This window comes from Periplaneta americana, chromosome 7 (assembly GCF_040183065.1).
Source record: "Periplaneta americana isolate PAMFEO1 chromosome 7, P.americana_PAMFEO1_priV1, whole genome shotgun sequence".
NCBI classification, from domain to species: domain Eukaryota; kingdom Metazoa; phylum Arthropoda; class Insecta; order Blattodea; family Blattidae; genus Periplaneta; species Periplaneta americana.
Genome location: NC_091123.1, coordinates 146,482,977 through 146,498,696, shown reverse-complemented (window position 1 = coordinate 146,498,696; position 15,720 = coordinate 146,482,977). Strand labels below are relative to the sequence as shown.

The 15,720-nt window shown below is 37.4% G+C and overlaps 1 protein-coding gene across 2 annotated transcripts in view; it reads right to left on the bottom strand.

Moving 5' to 3' along the window:
- Positions 1–15,026, bottom strand: part of LOC138703538 (tubulin beta-1 chain-like) — a 59,395-nt gene extending 44,369 nt beyond the window's left edge. For both annotated transcript variants that reach the window (XM_069831487.1, XM_069831488.1), the window contains exon 1: positions 14,868–15,026. In XM_069831487.1, coding sequence (XP_069687588.1) covers positions 14,868–14,924 — 57 coding nt within the window. In that variant the 5' untranslated portion in view covers positions 14,925–15,026. The remainder of the gene's footprint in view (positions 1–14,867) is intronic.
- Positions 15,027–15,720: the final 694 nt, after the last annotated feature.

The window sequence follows — 15,720 nt, the reverse complement described above, 5'->3', positions numbered from 1 at the left end:
ATTAATTTCTTTAATTCTAATAAATGTTCTTGTTCTAACCAATGTCGTAATTACTTCTGGCGGAAGAGGAGAACTGATTTCTGCTTCGTTTTTCATGGCAGAATTAACCAAATTTACAGTCTTTTTTATTATAAATTTCTCATGAGAAACAGAATCTCCGTGCACATCTGAGAATATACTTCAATAAGCATGGCAACCAATTGTAGATCCTTAGAAGGGAGAATTAAGTTTCCACGGGACACTGTAGTAATCCAGTCTTTTTGATTAGCAGAAGTTGACAATTTTGTGGGAATTCCAAGATTCGGGTATTGCTCCATATGGTTTGATGCAGCATATCCTGCAATATATTTTAATCCTTCCTGGGATATCCGCTGTCTTGCAGAGATTTCATATATTTTTTCTGGGAGGCCTATATTTTCTTCAGGATCTCGATCGTTGGTAAATTTAACCGGTTTCAGAATGCCTTTAAGAAATTCTGCCGTTGCACATAGTTCTTTCTGCAGATTATCATTGACTTCTGATTGGCTTGTACTAGGACCCACTATTAATGCCTCTTCTTCCGAAAGCAAATCGGAGGTGTTTTTGTTCTCACAAAACTGAGATAATGGATTTCGATCTAGTATGTACCACTTCAGTCTATGTTTAAAATCTAAAGCAGAGGGATGATCGTTTGTTCTACCTATGCTTCTAATTTCCGAAAAAAAGTTTTCTACCAGATCTTGGTTAAGTTTTCTTGTGATGATGTATTCAATTTTGTACTTGTACCTCATTGCCTCATACAACAATGTTAATGATTTATTATTTATTATAATCCCCTCCTGATAAGGTAATTCCCTGTTTGCTTCTCCTACTTTAACTGTGGTCATGACGTCATTCATTTCTGAGAGTATAATATTCTGATCTTGAAGGTTTATTCCGTAACTATGCAGCCCACTGTGGGTACCGAATTTAGAAACGGTATTAAATAAATCAAACCAATCATTAGTTAATTTTATTGCCTTTGAAGTTTCTTTCCATTCATTTGATCTCAACAGCTCGTTTTCACCACACCATTTCAAAGCCTTTGCAACTCTGTTGGAAAATAATTGTGCTGCCAAACTAACTTTTTGTCTTTGGGTACCACGGACACTTAAGTGTAACGGAGTTAACTTGTAAGCTGATTTTGTATCAGAGGACGAGGATGCACGTAAAAGTTCATGAATTGGTTCTGATGAAATGTTCAATCCGTTCAAGTTGAAACCATGATCTAGAAAGTGATTCCTGTGTAATTTCAATAAATGTGGAGCGTCTGAAAAAACAAATATTTCTCGAGTTGAATCATTTGGATTAGGAAAACTGCAATTTAGTTTGGTAGAAATTTTCAAATCACGCCACAATTTTCTGTTACTTCCACCTAAATCGCTAACTGTGGCCACAACTTGAAAACGACTGCCTTCTAACTGGCAAATTATGTCTGTTAAGATTTCTTTTGTCATTGTCTGATCATATTTATAGTATACCGGCTGCTTCCACCTTGCAAATAAACCACGTGCAAAAACAACCTGCACTGCCTTATGAGGTCCAATTATTTGTTCTTCCCTACTGTCAAAAGAAACCTCCTCATTTAAATACATTTCATCAAATGCTAATACTGTTACACGATCTAACTCCGACATATTTGTAGCTCTCGCCTTCATTAATTTTAAGACATCATGAAGTACCCCTTCCTCAAGCGATAATTGTTTTACTGCCCATTTTCTCAGAGTTGACAAATCAGGTAACGGGTAATTTAATTTTGTTCTTAAGTATCGGTATGTTTTTAGACTTAGGTTTCGAAGTGTTATTGCAGTACCGTAATCTTCTACAGACCATTTCACCCTATGCTTTTTATTCAAAAGAGCATCAATTTGCCCAATAGTGAAAAATGGTTTCAAAATTTCGGCCACTTTAGATTTAACTTCTGTTTGTCTAATGCTTTTCAATGAAATTACATCCTCATGTAATTTTCTTTTTTCTTCTTCATGTTTCCTGTTGGCAGCTGTCAATTCCTTAATCCTCGTTTCTAGAGAGTAATTCTTCTCTTCTAATTCTTAGTATTTGGCATTCCTCTGTGACAGTAGACTCAGTGGCTCCGCGATTTTCCATTGTTACATTAGTGCTGGATGCTCCTGTTGCGCTGAAGTGAAAGAAAGTTAATAGGTACAGTAGCCTACATGCAATCAGGGGCGTATTTAGGCCTCGGCAGACTAAGCAGCTGTCTAGGACGGCAGATTTGAGGGAGCGACTTTTAAGCTATTATTGTTAATTTTTTATATATTTTTTAAATTTTATTCATAACTCTTTAAAGAGTACATGAACTTAAACGCACAATGAAAAGGATATGAATAACATTGGCAACAATCAGTTCAAATTATGTATTGTAATTAATGTCTAGTTAGGTTTATTAAAGAAAATGTACTCAACGCAATGAGCTGCGATCGCTGTCTGCAGTAAAGATGACGTCACACGCCTCGGCCGCTATCGCAACAGCATGCGCAGTCCCACACCTTTACTATGTTTCCGCCATGGTTCCATCGGTATTCCCTGCTTGCGAGACCTATACGTCTGTTTACTAAACAATGTTACGATGACTTATATTTTCTTGACATTAGTGTCCCTCAGCTTCGAGCATAGACATTTTCATTCTTCCTCTTCCCTCTTATGCACATTTGTGATTAAATTTCTTTATGACGCAACACACAGCTCGCTCACTAGCCAAACAGCCAAGAACAGGGGCCATTAACGCTGAATCGAGCTGTATAGGTCTCGCAAGCAAGGATTACCGATGATAGGAATGCGAACGAAACAATTCGATAAGGAAGAGCGGGCGACAGAAAAGGTCACGAGATAACTTGAATGATATTCAAGAGAAACGCCAACGTAGAATCAGTCTTGCATTGTGATGGTCAGTGTTGCCAACTGGACGGAAATTCCGTCAAAATTGACGGACGTAGCGGACGAGAAAAGAATGGCTTTGACGGGTGACGGATTTTCTGGCGGAATTTAACGATTTACATCATCTTTTGACATTTTTTAGCTGCTATCATTTTTAATTGTTTAATTTTTGGGAGATTGCACTTTTTATTTGAACAGTTCTGTTCCATACTTTAAGAATCCCCTGTTTCAGATTTCCTCGTAATCAAGTCATGTTGAGGAATGATTACTGTAATCAGAATTGGTAAGTTGTGTTAAAATTTGTTATATATATTGGATCTTATTATTTTTTTTTTTGTTTAATTTTGACGGATTTCCAGGTGTTATACTGACGGGGATACAATTTATGTGTTGGCAACACTGGTGATTGTTACATTACGGTTTTAGTTTCAGTTACACTGCATGTGAATACTTGTTCCAAGCGAGTTTATTTTATTGTGTAGTGATGGAGCGTTCCCCTCGTAGAGTTTCTTTATTTTATTCGTAAAAATAATATTGCGCGTTTAATTCCTTTCAAATTTTTCTCTTGCTACGCTCTTCATTTCCACAGGCGATGTCCCCATCTGTTCATCTTCTTGGAAGAGGCAGTACTTCCATCGCCCGTACCTCTCGCTCCCTCAGCGTGCCTACATACACACGTCAAAACAGACAGTAACGCCACCACTGTTTTTCGGTAATCATTCCTTGCGCGAGTTATACTTGTAGCTAGTACGTTATGTTTTTGTAGGTCATCTTTTACTTTGCCCCTCCCCGCATTTGTTAGTAACGCTACGAAATTTTTGGTTCTAATTCTCGAATAATGAAGGTTTTACAGTATCCCTCTAAACTTGTTCTAAATATCGTCTGCTCACCAACAATTCCAGCCGACTCCTAGATTTGCACTCAAATCTACGACGCGAAAAGCCGATGCTCTAACCGAGACAGAGTTTGTTAGGTGTTAAGAGAAGCAAGTTCAATTTCAAGGGCTGCCAACTCTGCGTGAGCGCTAATTAAACGGTCTTGCGTTAATTCGGAGCCAAGTCATCAATTTCTTCAAAGAATGAGACACGCCGATTTCTATGCCACGTCTCATGCAAGCAGCCCGTGAGTCAAGTCTGTTTCAACAGATGACTAACGCCTTATCAGCGGAACAAGGGGCATCCAGCCCGCATGGGGGCGCTATCAGCAGAGTCACTCCAATTAAACAATCTCCATTTTATTGCCGGTTCAACGCCCGCGCCAGCGCAAATATACACTTAATGGGCGTATGTTTGCGAAGAATACAGTCATCTCCGCGTTAATTATACCACTTTGCGCTTTTATCTCTAGGAGAAGAGACTAGCACAATATTGTCTCCTTGCGTCTCAGTTTTAAGCGTGACGTTTCTCTCATCACGGTGGGAAAATATTGTTTTTCATACTTTAAATATTTTCAGTAAATTTAATGCTTCAGTAATGAAACTCGTTTTTATTTCAATTCAGTTCCGGTAGTATAAAAGTCAATTTAATTTTATTTCGTATGAGTTGCTGTAATTATTTTTCTGACGAAGTAATTATTTTTCTCCTACGTCCATTTTTTATTTATTTATTTATTTATTTACTTTATTTATTTATTTCATCAATCTTTGTTCACGTCATGGCGGATTAGATGTATTCCAGTTCTTAATCCGCCATCACTCTCAATACAAATATAACACAAAGTAATACATAATGAACCTATAAGTTTCCTCTGTTTACAATAATAAAAGTAATAATAATAATAATAATAATAATAATAATAATAATACACAACTAGGCCTAATACTAAGTATAGCTCTTGTATTTAAAACTCCTACCTTAGCTTTTTCATTTTATGCTCAATCTCTTAAGAATTATTCTGTTAGCTTCATTAACTACTCTTCGTAGTTTCTTATCTGTGACTACTCAACATTTATAATTCCATCTCCGTTAGAGATTTGACTTTCTCTTCCCATCTAATTTTAACTCTAAAAAGAAATTTTCCTAATTTATGCAAATTGCTGGCGTTTAGGTGACAATTCATTTTTTTATAAGCTAGTACGTCCATTTGTACATACAGGTGGTAGTGAACATGTACAGTCTTAGACAAAAAAAAAACGACAGGCTGCCATACGCTGACAAGCAAACATCCCGATGGGGGCAGATAACTTAATTTTTTTCTTTCACCATGTTAATAATGTTAAAATAAGTGCTTATACAAATTTTGACCACTCGACCGCAATTACGAGGCCATCCAGAAAGTGATTTTCCCTGCAACCGTTTACATAAAAAAGCATAATTGCATGGAAAGATTTATTGAAACATAACAGCAATTGTTGCACTATTCAACATATCCTCCACTGGAATTGAGACATTTATCATACCATGGGATCAATTTTTGTGTCTTAGAAGTCAGCCGCCTGGGGTCGGAACCAGCGTTTGAAAGCCGTCTACACTCTCTGTCGATCCCATATGACAAATGTCTCAATTCCGGTGGGGAATATGTTGAAAAATAGCTTAACTATTGCTGTATGTGTTTCAATAAATTTTTCCAATGAAATTGTGTTTTCTTTTTGTCAACGGCCCCTGGCGAACTTATTTTTTTTACGGTCCTCGTAATTGCGGTCGAGTGGCCAAAATTTGTATAGCACTTCTGTTAACATTAACAAGGTGAAAAAAAAAAAAAACTATCTGCCCCCATCAGAATGCTTGTGAATCCCCTTCGGAAGACTTCAGTTGATTCTGAGAGAGCTCAGGTTTACACGTTTACTAATTTCTTAAAGAAGACTTCGGTTCTCTTCTTCCTTCGTTTTGTTTCTTTTTCCGCCTGTTTATAGATCAAATGATATAAACAATCCTTAACAAAGACGTATTTAAGGGCTAAATTGGGTGCAATATAAACTTTCTTTTCCTAGTTCTGTGAACCAGGCCGCTGCCCGAAGTAGACAAATTCACGCTACAGGAGATCGGTCATTTCTTGTGTCTAAGGCTGTACAAAATATTGTATTTTAATTTCCGGGCTATAGTTAGCCGTTTATAGTCATTACCACTAATTTTTCGGAGTCCGAGTGTTGGCAACATTGCTTCCTGTTCTATGGCAATTCTCGTCCAGATTCCGCTGAGCTGAACCTCTTTACTGTGTTGATGCGGGACGGTTTGCGACGAGGGAAAAGGCTGATTTCATTCTAATTATATCTTCACTGTAACTCAAACTGATTTTCTTCCTATTGAAATTTCTAGTCTTTTCTTGCATATTGTTTGTCGATGTCTAATGGTTCCTTACAAGGCGACGGATCTGACCATTCCCAAAGAATTTATATTCCAAAGGTTTTTATAACCTTGAGGAATTTATCATTGGTACTTTCTGCTTTTTCAACGGGAATCCCGCGTACACTCTCGCGAACGGAGACTATGTGGATATGATGATAGAGACTGGATTAATCTTGCTCAGAATAGGGACCGATGGCGGGCTTATGTGAGGGCGGCAATGAACCTCCGGGTTCCTTAAAAGCCGTAAGTAAGCAATTTAGATTTGTTAGTTATCACAGTAGCTAAGTTTCTTCAAATGTATCCTATGTTACGAAGCCTATTTTTTTCAGAAATCTTATTTATCTGCAAAGGTATTAAAATGTCCATGAACTCGTGCCAGAAAAATTTATTTGGAAAAATATCCGAATATCTCCACAGAATTTGAAGTGTCATGCTCGCGAACGACAGAACTTGTAAACTCCAAGGAAGGAAAAGATCCTCGCAGACCATTCCTCGTGGCTAGTATGCAGTATGCAGTAGGTAGTAGACGAAGACGTCAGCTATTTCTAGAAAAAAAAAAATTTAAACTGCGTTGTCAGCCCTGACTACTCATCAGTTTCAGTTTGCCAGAAGCTAGCGAATGAATAACGATGTAAACTAGTACGCATTAGGGTCTCCGAAAACTTCTTACTCAGGCACTTCCTTTTGTTTCTTCTATTCAATAAAGTCCTCATATTTTTTATCTTATTGAATTTCATATATTTAAAACACTTCCTTACTTATACCAATCTAAGAGAGTCACAGCTAAGGTACAGAGGACAAGATTTTAACGTAAATAATTCGAATCGAGAACATCACACACACTTCCTATATTTCGTTCCATCATGTCTGACAGGAGAAGTAAACATTGCCGGCAGAGGAGAGAAGTATAATTGTTATTCAACCAATGACAGAGGTCTCATTCCACGCTTGTCTTGAAGTTGGGCGGGGGTAGAACGCTTCATACCGCATAACTTCAAGTCAAGCGTGGAATGAGACCTCTGCTATTCGTTTAACATCAATTTTATACTTCTCTTCTCTGCTGACAATGTTTACATCTCCTCTCAGACATTATCAATACGTTTTTATGGAGTATTCAGATCGATCTGAATACACTTACCGTATTGAAATCTTCATGAAAACGAGGATTCAATTCGATCCGAGTCTCAGGGTAGATACACCTAAAAAGTGGGATCGGATCGTATTCAGTTCGAATCGATTTCCATGAAAACGGGTATCGTATTCAATTCGATCTCAATACGCTAAGCCAGAGCCTTCTTTAGTTACTAAAGAAGGCTCTGGCTAAGCGTGTGATCGATTGTCATTTGATGTGTCAGCTGTTTTACCAACAGCGAGGGAAATATGTTGAAAAAGAGTGTTGTAAAACATATTTCGTGTTTTCCTAAAAGTCAATATTACCATTATTCATTAACAGCCAGAATATTAAGTTTTCATGCGCCACATTTGAAAAACGCAACATTGTTTATAAATTTTACTAGCTAATGCCTGCAGTGACCAACACGCTAATATGTCGATGACATGTTAACCAACATAACTACTTTCGAAACTTCAGCTTCCGTACTCAGATCGTTTTCAATACGTAACGAAAATTGCATGAAAACAAGGATCGTATTCAGATCGAATTGAATATTCCATGAAAACGTAGTGTATGGAACGAAGTATAGTACGTTATTCCTTCGGTTATCTGGACTCTCGTAGCAAACTAAATGCAGCTGATGGGTAGTCAAATATGACAATACAGTTTTAAACGGTATTTTAAAAAATGGTTCACAGTCTGTACCTGTAACACCGTGTCGAGTCTAAGACTTTTATGGGTTTCATTAAACATCTACAGGGACATAATTTTATTTTTACTTCAATTTTTATTGTACCTGAGTTTTGAATGTACTTCACTCTCACCAATTCTACTAATGAATTTCCAACACTGTCCTCCACACAGAACCAAGACCGCATACAATAAACAGTACTGAGTGAGTCTAGTACGTTCCAGAAATGTGTTCGCGTTTTCCAGTGACGAAAGAGCTTTCAATATTGATGCCCACGTGCATCAACGTCGGTTAGTGTAATAACCGGTTAAAATTGTCACCTAACCACTGGTTAAGCATTTTTACAGTGGATCGACCTCGGTTACGACTTAAATAGGAGGTTAACCACAGTAATCTCTAACCGGCCATATTCGAGCGGTTATAAAAGAGATAACCAGTGATTAGTAGAGCAAGTAAAGCAAAATGGCGGCCAGAGCCACAGATGTTTATTTCGAAGACAATTATTATCGCACAGTAGCCTACTTGAATTTCTTGGATAGAGCATGAACGTGAAGTTTCTTTAGTGGAAAGAGAGAATTCTTACGAGGAATTAGGTGACAGAAAATTTCAGGAGGTATTTCGTTTATCAAAATGTACAAATGGATCACTTGAAATAACACAAAAAGTCATATTTCTCCTATGGATCGGTTGCTTATATTACGATTCTATGTAACTTATTTTCTGTGTACTAAAAGGGGGAATACTCGAATATCTCTTTCTCCATGTCACTGGCTGAACAAAGAGAGGTTATGGATGGATCTTGGGATAATGAACAGTTCCCTCGTGTAAATGGGGTCCTGGATCGTATACACATTCCTACTAATCTTCTGCATCTTTTTCCTTTATAGATATTCCATCTTTGTATATATAATATATTTAAATCTAGTAATTGAGTCTATCGATACTTCAACCTCACATTGGGATATAATCATTTTTGCATTCAATTTTCTATTTTCTACGATTTTAACCTAACAGCACTGAAAAGCAAAGAAATGCAACTCGCAAATATAACAGCGCCCAAAGGCAAACAAATGCAAAACGAAAATGTAGGACACGTTCATTTCGATGTAGCACGGAGTGAGCACAGCCGTTTTTAGACGTTGACTTATCTTTGCAGCGGTATGGATGCTTTCCTTTAGTAATTTTGTAGAAACAGTGTACCATCATAGACATTACTCTGGTTAAATGAGGTGTCAGCTAGCCATGTTTAAGTAATCGGTAATTGTGAATGGTGCACAGAAATTACATTTTAACCACTGTTACTGTTTAACCGTCGTTTCGTAATCTATGATTACTGCGTTTTTAACTGATGTTGATACACTTCGCCATGAGTCATATTTTCGCACAGGTACTGTCGTCCGTTTGCCTACGTCGCATCCCGATTTTCCCCCACCTGCTTCTGCTCGCCCTCTGTAAAGGCTAGTAGCTGGGCTGTCTTAGCTCTTTTCTGAAAAGATTAATTTCTGTTAGGAATTGGACGTCTACGTAATATTATAAAACTTTTTTAAATAACTTAAATTAAAGGACCTCGTTAAGTAATTAACTGTCACGTGATTTCTCCCCTTTCTACGATCCTGCGGCATAACCACTTGGACGGATAGTAGATAGCATGTCTGAGTAATTTTATCTGTGCGGGTCGCGCAGAAGTGAAGATTGAATTTACAGTACGTAAGGTAATGCTTTATAGAGTAGCCTAGGTACAGAATTATTTCAACACGAGTTACTAGTACGAAGGACGAAACTGGTCATTGGAATTAGATGCAATAGTCTATAGTGCGATAATATGCACAAAAGAACTGAAGCCTGTATCGAAATAAACGGTCACCATTTTCAAAAATGTGTTTAAATATCCATATTAGGATTATTTTTCCAATTCAACTTCATTCACTATATTGTACGCTAATGTGCTGTAGACAGTATAATATACACTGCATAATGAATACGTCCGAACGGATAGCTCAGTTCGTGAACAAAAACGCTTATTGTTAATACAGTACTGTATTTTGATTAAACAAAAACCTAATGAAAATTATCAAACTCAAAATCGTGATATTTCCTAGTTTACGTAAATGGATGAACTACTTTTCTTCCCTCCTGTACCTAGTAAAGTGATTTGCTTGTATTTTACGCCAGTATCATCGAACTGCAGTTTTGGAAAAGGGTAGCAAACGATGTTTCCGGTTCTAAACCGTTAATCCAAAGGTATAGCCAGGTTAAAATTAAAAAAGTTAGTAAAAATAAAATGATGTCCCTGTAGTTTCCCAGTATTAACATTAATACCAAGACGGAATCCAAACCCAGCGTTACAGCTCAGCTTCAACACAGGCGTACAATGCGAACGTTCAGAAAATACCAACTTTTATTAGTTCAGAAAACATCGAGCGAAGCACATCCTCACTGGCATGGCTTCAAGTTCAAGCAACGCGACAGAGCGTGAACGACTTCCGCTGCCTCGGGGATGCGAACCTGGTACACTATAGCGTGTGTGCACCGATTGAGTTGGCGAATTTGTTCAGCATCAGCTGCTACCAGATGTGTGGGGACCGGACCGGTTTGCGCATCAATGGGAGCGAACATGGGCTTCCATGCAGCTGTGAGTGTGGCCCCATTCAATCGCCTGCCGAGGGTAGAGGGAAGTTGTGCTCCCTACACGCCATTCAGCTCCTCTTTTGTTCTCGTAAACAAGGCTCCTGGGCAACCCGAGAACTTTCTGGATCTACAAGACCGAGATTTGCTTAAATGTTCTGACCGCACGATGGCAATTTCCTAGCCGGCAGGAAACATTAGCGAACTCAAAACCAGTGAAAATGTTTCATGCTCATGAACTGGGAGAAAACGCCGGAAATTTTTTTATACTTCTAAATTTAGACTATGTCCAAACATTTCATACAACTGAGGTTACAACTCTTGTTTTTCAAACACAGCCGTACGATATCAGAATAGAGCCCGTTCTCCCCTACTACCTTCACAGCTAAATAACCATGACACTCGAAAGGGGAGAGTTCGTTGCTACCAAATACAAAGTTAGGTTCAGTATTTCAACATTCATAAAAGACTCCAAAATGCATACACACTAAATTACAACGTTACAACGTAATTTAGTTTATCCTGGAAAATACTTACAGAAAGAGACCCTGGAAAAATGACCCTCTTTAAGGCAACAAAATCTTAGTACAATAATGTAATATTTGTGCTAGGTCGTGCATAAGGGGAAGGGGTTGGGGACTTAACCCTCACTCAATTTGGAAAGAAAACGGCAAGTTAGGAACTGAAATATTTCAATGTGATAGCCATACAATACCGGAGGTATAGACACATCGCATGAAATCTTGATTTTGTAAGTAATGAACAACTTTTAAGAAGTCTGACTATGAAAAAAAAAAATTCTCCCTCCCTTCAAACTCGCTCGATAAAAATCTAAGCATGGCCCTCATCTTGTCAAATATAGAAAAAAAAAAGCGAATGATTTCTCAGACTTTCTGTATACATAGCCTACAGGGAATACGAAGGAAACTAGAATATACTACTTTCCTTGGGTAACACTACGAATCAGTCTCTCCGTGATTTCTCGAGATTATGACCGCCCCCCAGATCCCGGTAACTGCACTGTTGACTTTTGAACTGACCATCTATGTTTATAAACTAGCTCTGCTCAATCATATATGTTTAGATAACAGAACGTTTGTTTAGTTACTCTACGAAACCTAATTGTTTACAGAAGAGTTATAACAGAACTAACGAATTTATTTCAGTCAACAATCAATCTTACACGAAGTTCCCAATTTGAGAAATAATGATATGGTTCTATTAAAAAAAATAAACAAACAAATGAAATGGTCGATACGCTAATTAGATTCTTTTCTGGCATTAATCCTTCCTTCTGTCCTTGGGATTTATTCAGTACCCCGCAAGACTGAAGACACCACGAAGTCCAAAAAAAGAAATTTAATGTAAATCCTGTAACTACTGCTTCATGTGTTGTTATAGCATTTTTATTTAATTTCTTACTATTTTTGGTAATGGCTATTGGTAATCATCGCCATTATTACCGTATTTATTATTATTATTATTATTATTATTATTATTATTATTATTATTATTATTATTATTATTATTATATTTTTCTTTCAGAAGAGCTACATATGTAGGAATTCAGCATGCAATCTTAATATTCCAAGAGTTGATGCAGTCTTTATGTATGAAAATAATGGTAATTAAATTTTAAGAGAGCCATGAAGAAATGTATTCTGAACAAATTTTGGATTTCCAACCAGGAGTAAAGCATATCTCCGTAGGTTGGCTATTTGAAGTTCCCATTATCAGGACCATGCAGCCGAATCATGAATGATCTACTCGTCGTAAAAATGTTTCTTTATGTATGAAAATAATGGTAATTAAATTTTAAGAGAGCCATGAAGAAATGTACTCTGAACAAATTTTGGATTTCCAACCAGGAGTAAAGCATATCTCCGTAGGTTGGTTATTTGAAGTTCCCATTATCAGGACCATGCAGCCGAATCATGAATGATCTACTCGTCGTAAAAATGTTTCTGGGGCAGTTTACCCATCCCTATAAGGAAATCCCTTTATTAGGAAAACAAAAGTGAAAGGTATGAACTAGATGTTAGTCCATCACTCACCAATATTATGAGAATAATTTACTAGTTATAGTTATAGTTATTATTATTATTATTATTATTATTAATACTTTTAATCCGGTAATTATATGCTTTAATGGCACCATGGGAATGTTATGTTTTATTTAACGACGCTCGCAACTGCAGAGGTTATATCAGCGTCGCCGAATGTGCCGGAATTTTGTCCCGCAAGAGTTTTTACATGCCAGTAAATCTACTGAAATGAGCCTGTCGCATTTAAGCACACTTAAATGCCATTGACCTGGCCCGGGATCGAACCCGCAACCTTGGGCATAGAAGGTCAGCACTATACCAACTCGCCACCCAGGTCGACTTGGCACCATGGGTTTACCATTTCTGGTACATATTAGTGATGGCATTGATCATAGGAATCGTGTTGCACTGCTTTACCCTCCGCCAGCGTATATTTACATAAATATTGCGAGTTAAAGGTTGGGCACGTTAGTTTAGGTTAGACGGGGAGGGGGGAGGATAGATAAGCGACATGGAGTCGATAAATGTAAAAAAGTTTAGACTGTGTTAGATGAGAGGCTATGCAACAGAAGACAGAATAGTGACAAGGTTAGAATGGGTTAGCAGAGAAGTTAGTTAAGCTAGATATGTTGATCCTGGAAAGTTAAAGCTGAAGAGTTCATTTCATTTAGAGATGGCAGAGAGAGACTTTATGACCCAGGGAAGTCGTTCTAGGAAATTTTTGAAAACAATTTAATAATTAGTACGGGTTCAAAACTATCTGAGTTTCAAAGTCGATGAATCTAAAATGTGGGATCTGATCTATTCAATATTTGAGTTGCACGACAACGTGTATCGTATTCAAAACAATTCCAATAAGCTAATCGCGTGAATAATCATTTATTTGTTCTGTAGTCTGTTTTACCAAATGCAAGTACAATTTTGTATGTTGAAAAATCGTGTTAAAACATTTTGTATTTTCCTAAAAGCCATTATTACCATTCTACACTGACAGCCACAAAAAGCCTATTAAATTTTCATGTGCGACATTTAAAAAAAGCAAGGTCTACAGGATGACCAACATGCTAACACGTCATCGGTGACAGGTTAACCAACATTACTTCCAAACTTCAGTTTCCGTATTCAACTAGTTTTCAATATGTAACGAAAATTGCATCAAAACAGGGATCGTATTAAATACGGTAAGCGTATTCAAGTCGATTTGAACGCTCCATTAAAACGTATTAAAATGTATTGCCAAGTTCTAGAAAAGGAAACTGCTGTAGATTGTATGTGCAATACTAATATGTCATGGAAATGCTGAATGAAGGTATTATGTGGGGCATCTAGTTTTTTTATTCATGTCTTGTAAGAGTTGTGCATTTCGAAATAAATGAAAAATGCTGATGTCCCAACTTTTTTTCCAGTTACACGTCAGTAGTAGCCATTTTGAAAGTTGAGATTGTCAACTTTTTCCTCGTATTTTAAGCATATGGATGGATAATTTAAACACAGGCGCTGTCAGCGGGAGGGAACGAAGGGGAGTCTACCCCTCCCCAAACATTTGGTCTATTTGCATAATTAAATTATTATAAATCGGTTGGCAAAGTTTAATAACATATATTTTATTATTCAATCTGCATTGCAGATATAGATAACGCCTTTAAACTTTATATAGTGTAACAACTCCCCCCAAAATACATACATAGCTAACGAGTATATGGTTTGACAGAGGTATAAATCCAGCCGTTGTGCTACTGAAACAAATATTTGATTACCAGATAGAATACTTCATGACAAGTCCGTAATAAGAATCCTCACTTCGTAAGAAGTAAGGAATATGAAGTTTACGCAACTTGATCGATATAGTTACTCCCACTGACGAAAAGACTCGCAACATACCGGCAGGAACTTACTAATAATCATAGATTAATTGGACTGAAATGCACCGGAACGCCGTTCCGGAAAGTAAAAACGTAAGCATGTCAGAAACATAAGGATTTCTAAATTGATAAGGTGAGCTCCTGTAATTTTTTTTCAACTAAATCATTGGTCATAATTTTATGAAGACCTGACCGTACAACTAGAACAGTCTTCTCAGTGAATGAATTTGACGTAACGAGCACAAAAACTGCCAAAGTTTTTAACGTACGGTAATTATTGAAAAAATGACAAGATTATCAAAAAGTCAGTCAGAGAAATGAAGTTCCACCGACCTTGGCGCCGATCTGGTTGCCGCACTGGCCAGCCTGCAGGTGGACGATCTCCCTCATGCTGCCGCCGCGTGGATAATTTCAATTGGACACTTGTGACCACCAAGACGTCTCGACGACGTTTGAATCTGGAGAGCGGCGCGACTGGAGACAAGCCGGCAGCAATCCCCTCCCCTTGCCCACCCACAGACAGCCAATCACGTCTCGCGGGCCACCTCTCCAAGCCACTTTAGATAGGCCTCGACCGACCGTGACATCGGCTGCTACGGGGTTCGATGCCCAAGGCCATTTCTGTAAAGAAAAGCTCAGATAATGTTTTAATCGGCCACGACCACTCATGATAATGATAACCATGTTGTTCTACACGGACACGTGACACATGCGAACAAAAAAAATCTTATACCAAACCTAATTTTGTTAAACATAGGTAACATACCTTGTAGAAATGTAGAAAAAAATAATTAAGGTAAATTTAACTGTATTAGCAGTAGTATTAGTAAAAACAAATCAATTTTATGATGAATATACTTAGGCTATAAATAAATTAGTTTTCTCCATCAATTTCTTCTTTACTAATCGATGGTGTTCAATAGCAACCTTGTATTTAAAAAAATTGACACAAAATGAGATTTCACTCTATCCCTATCAAAAAAGTCTTTCCGAATCTTCTGCAAACACATTTATGTCAAGGCATGGATACAAACTTCACAAGGAGATATTTAAATACCCTCTTACGTCAGATATTTGTTCGTTATCAAGATACTGATATATTTTTCTCTCTCTCCTTTAAAATTGAATATTTTGACATAGGAGGTTGCTGTTCAACTCCATCGATATAAAAACATTTTCATATTTT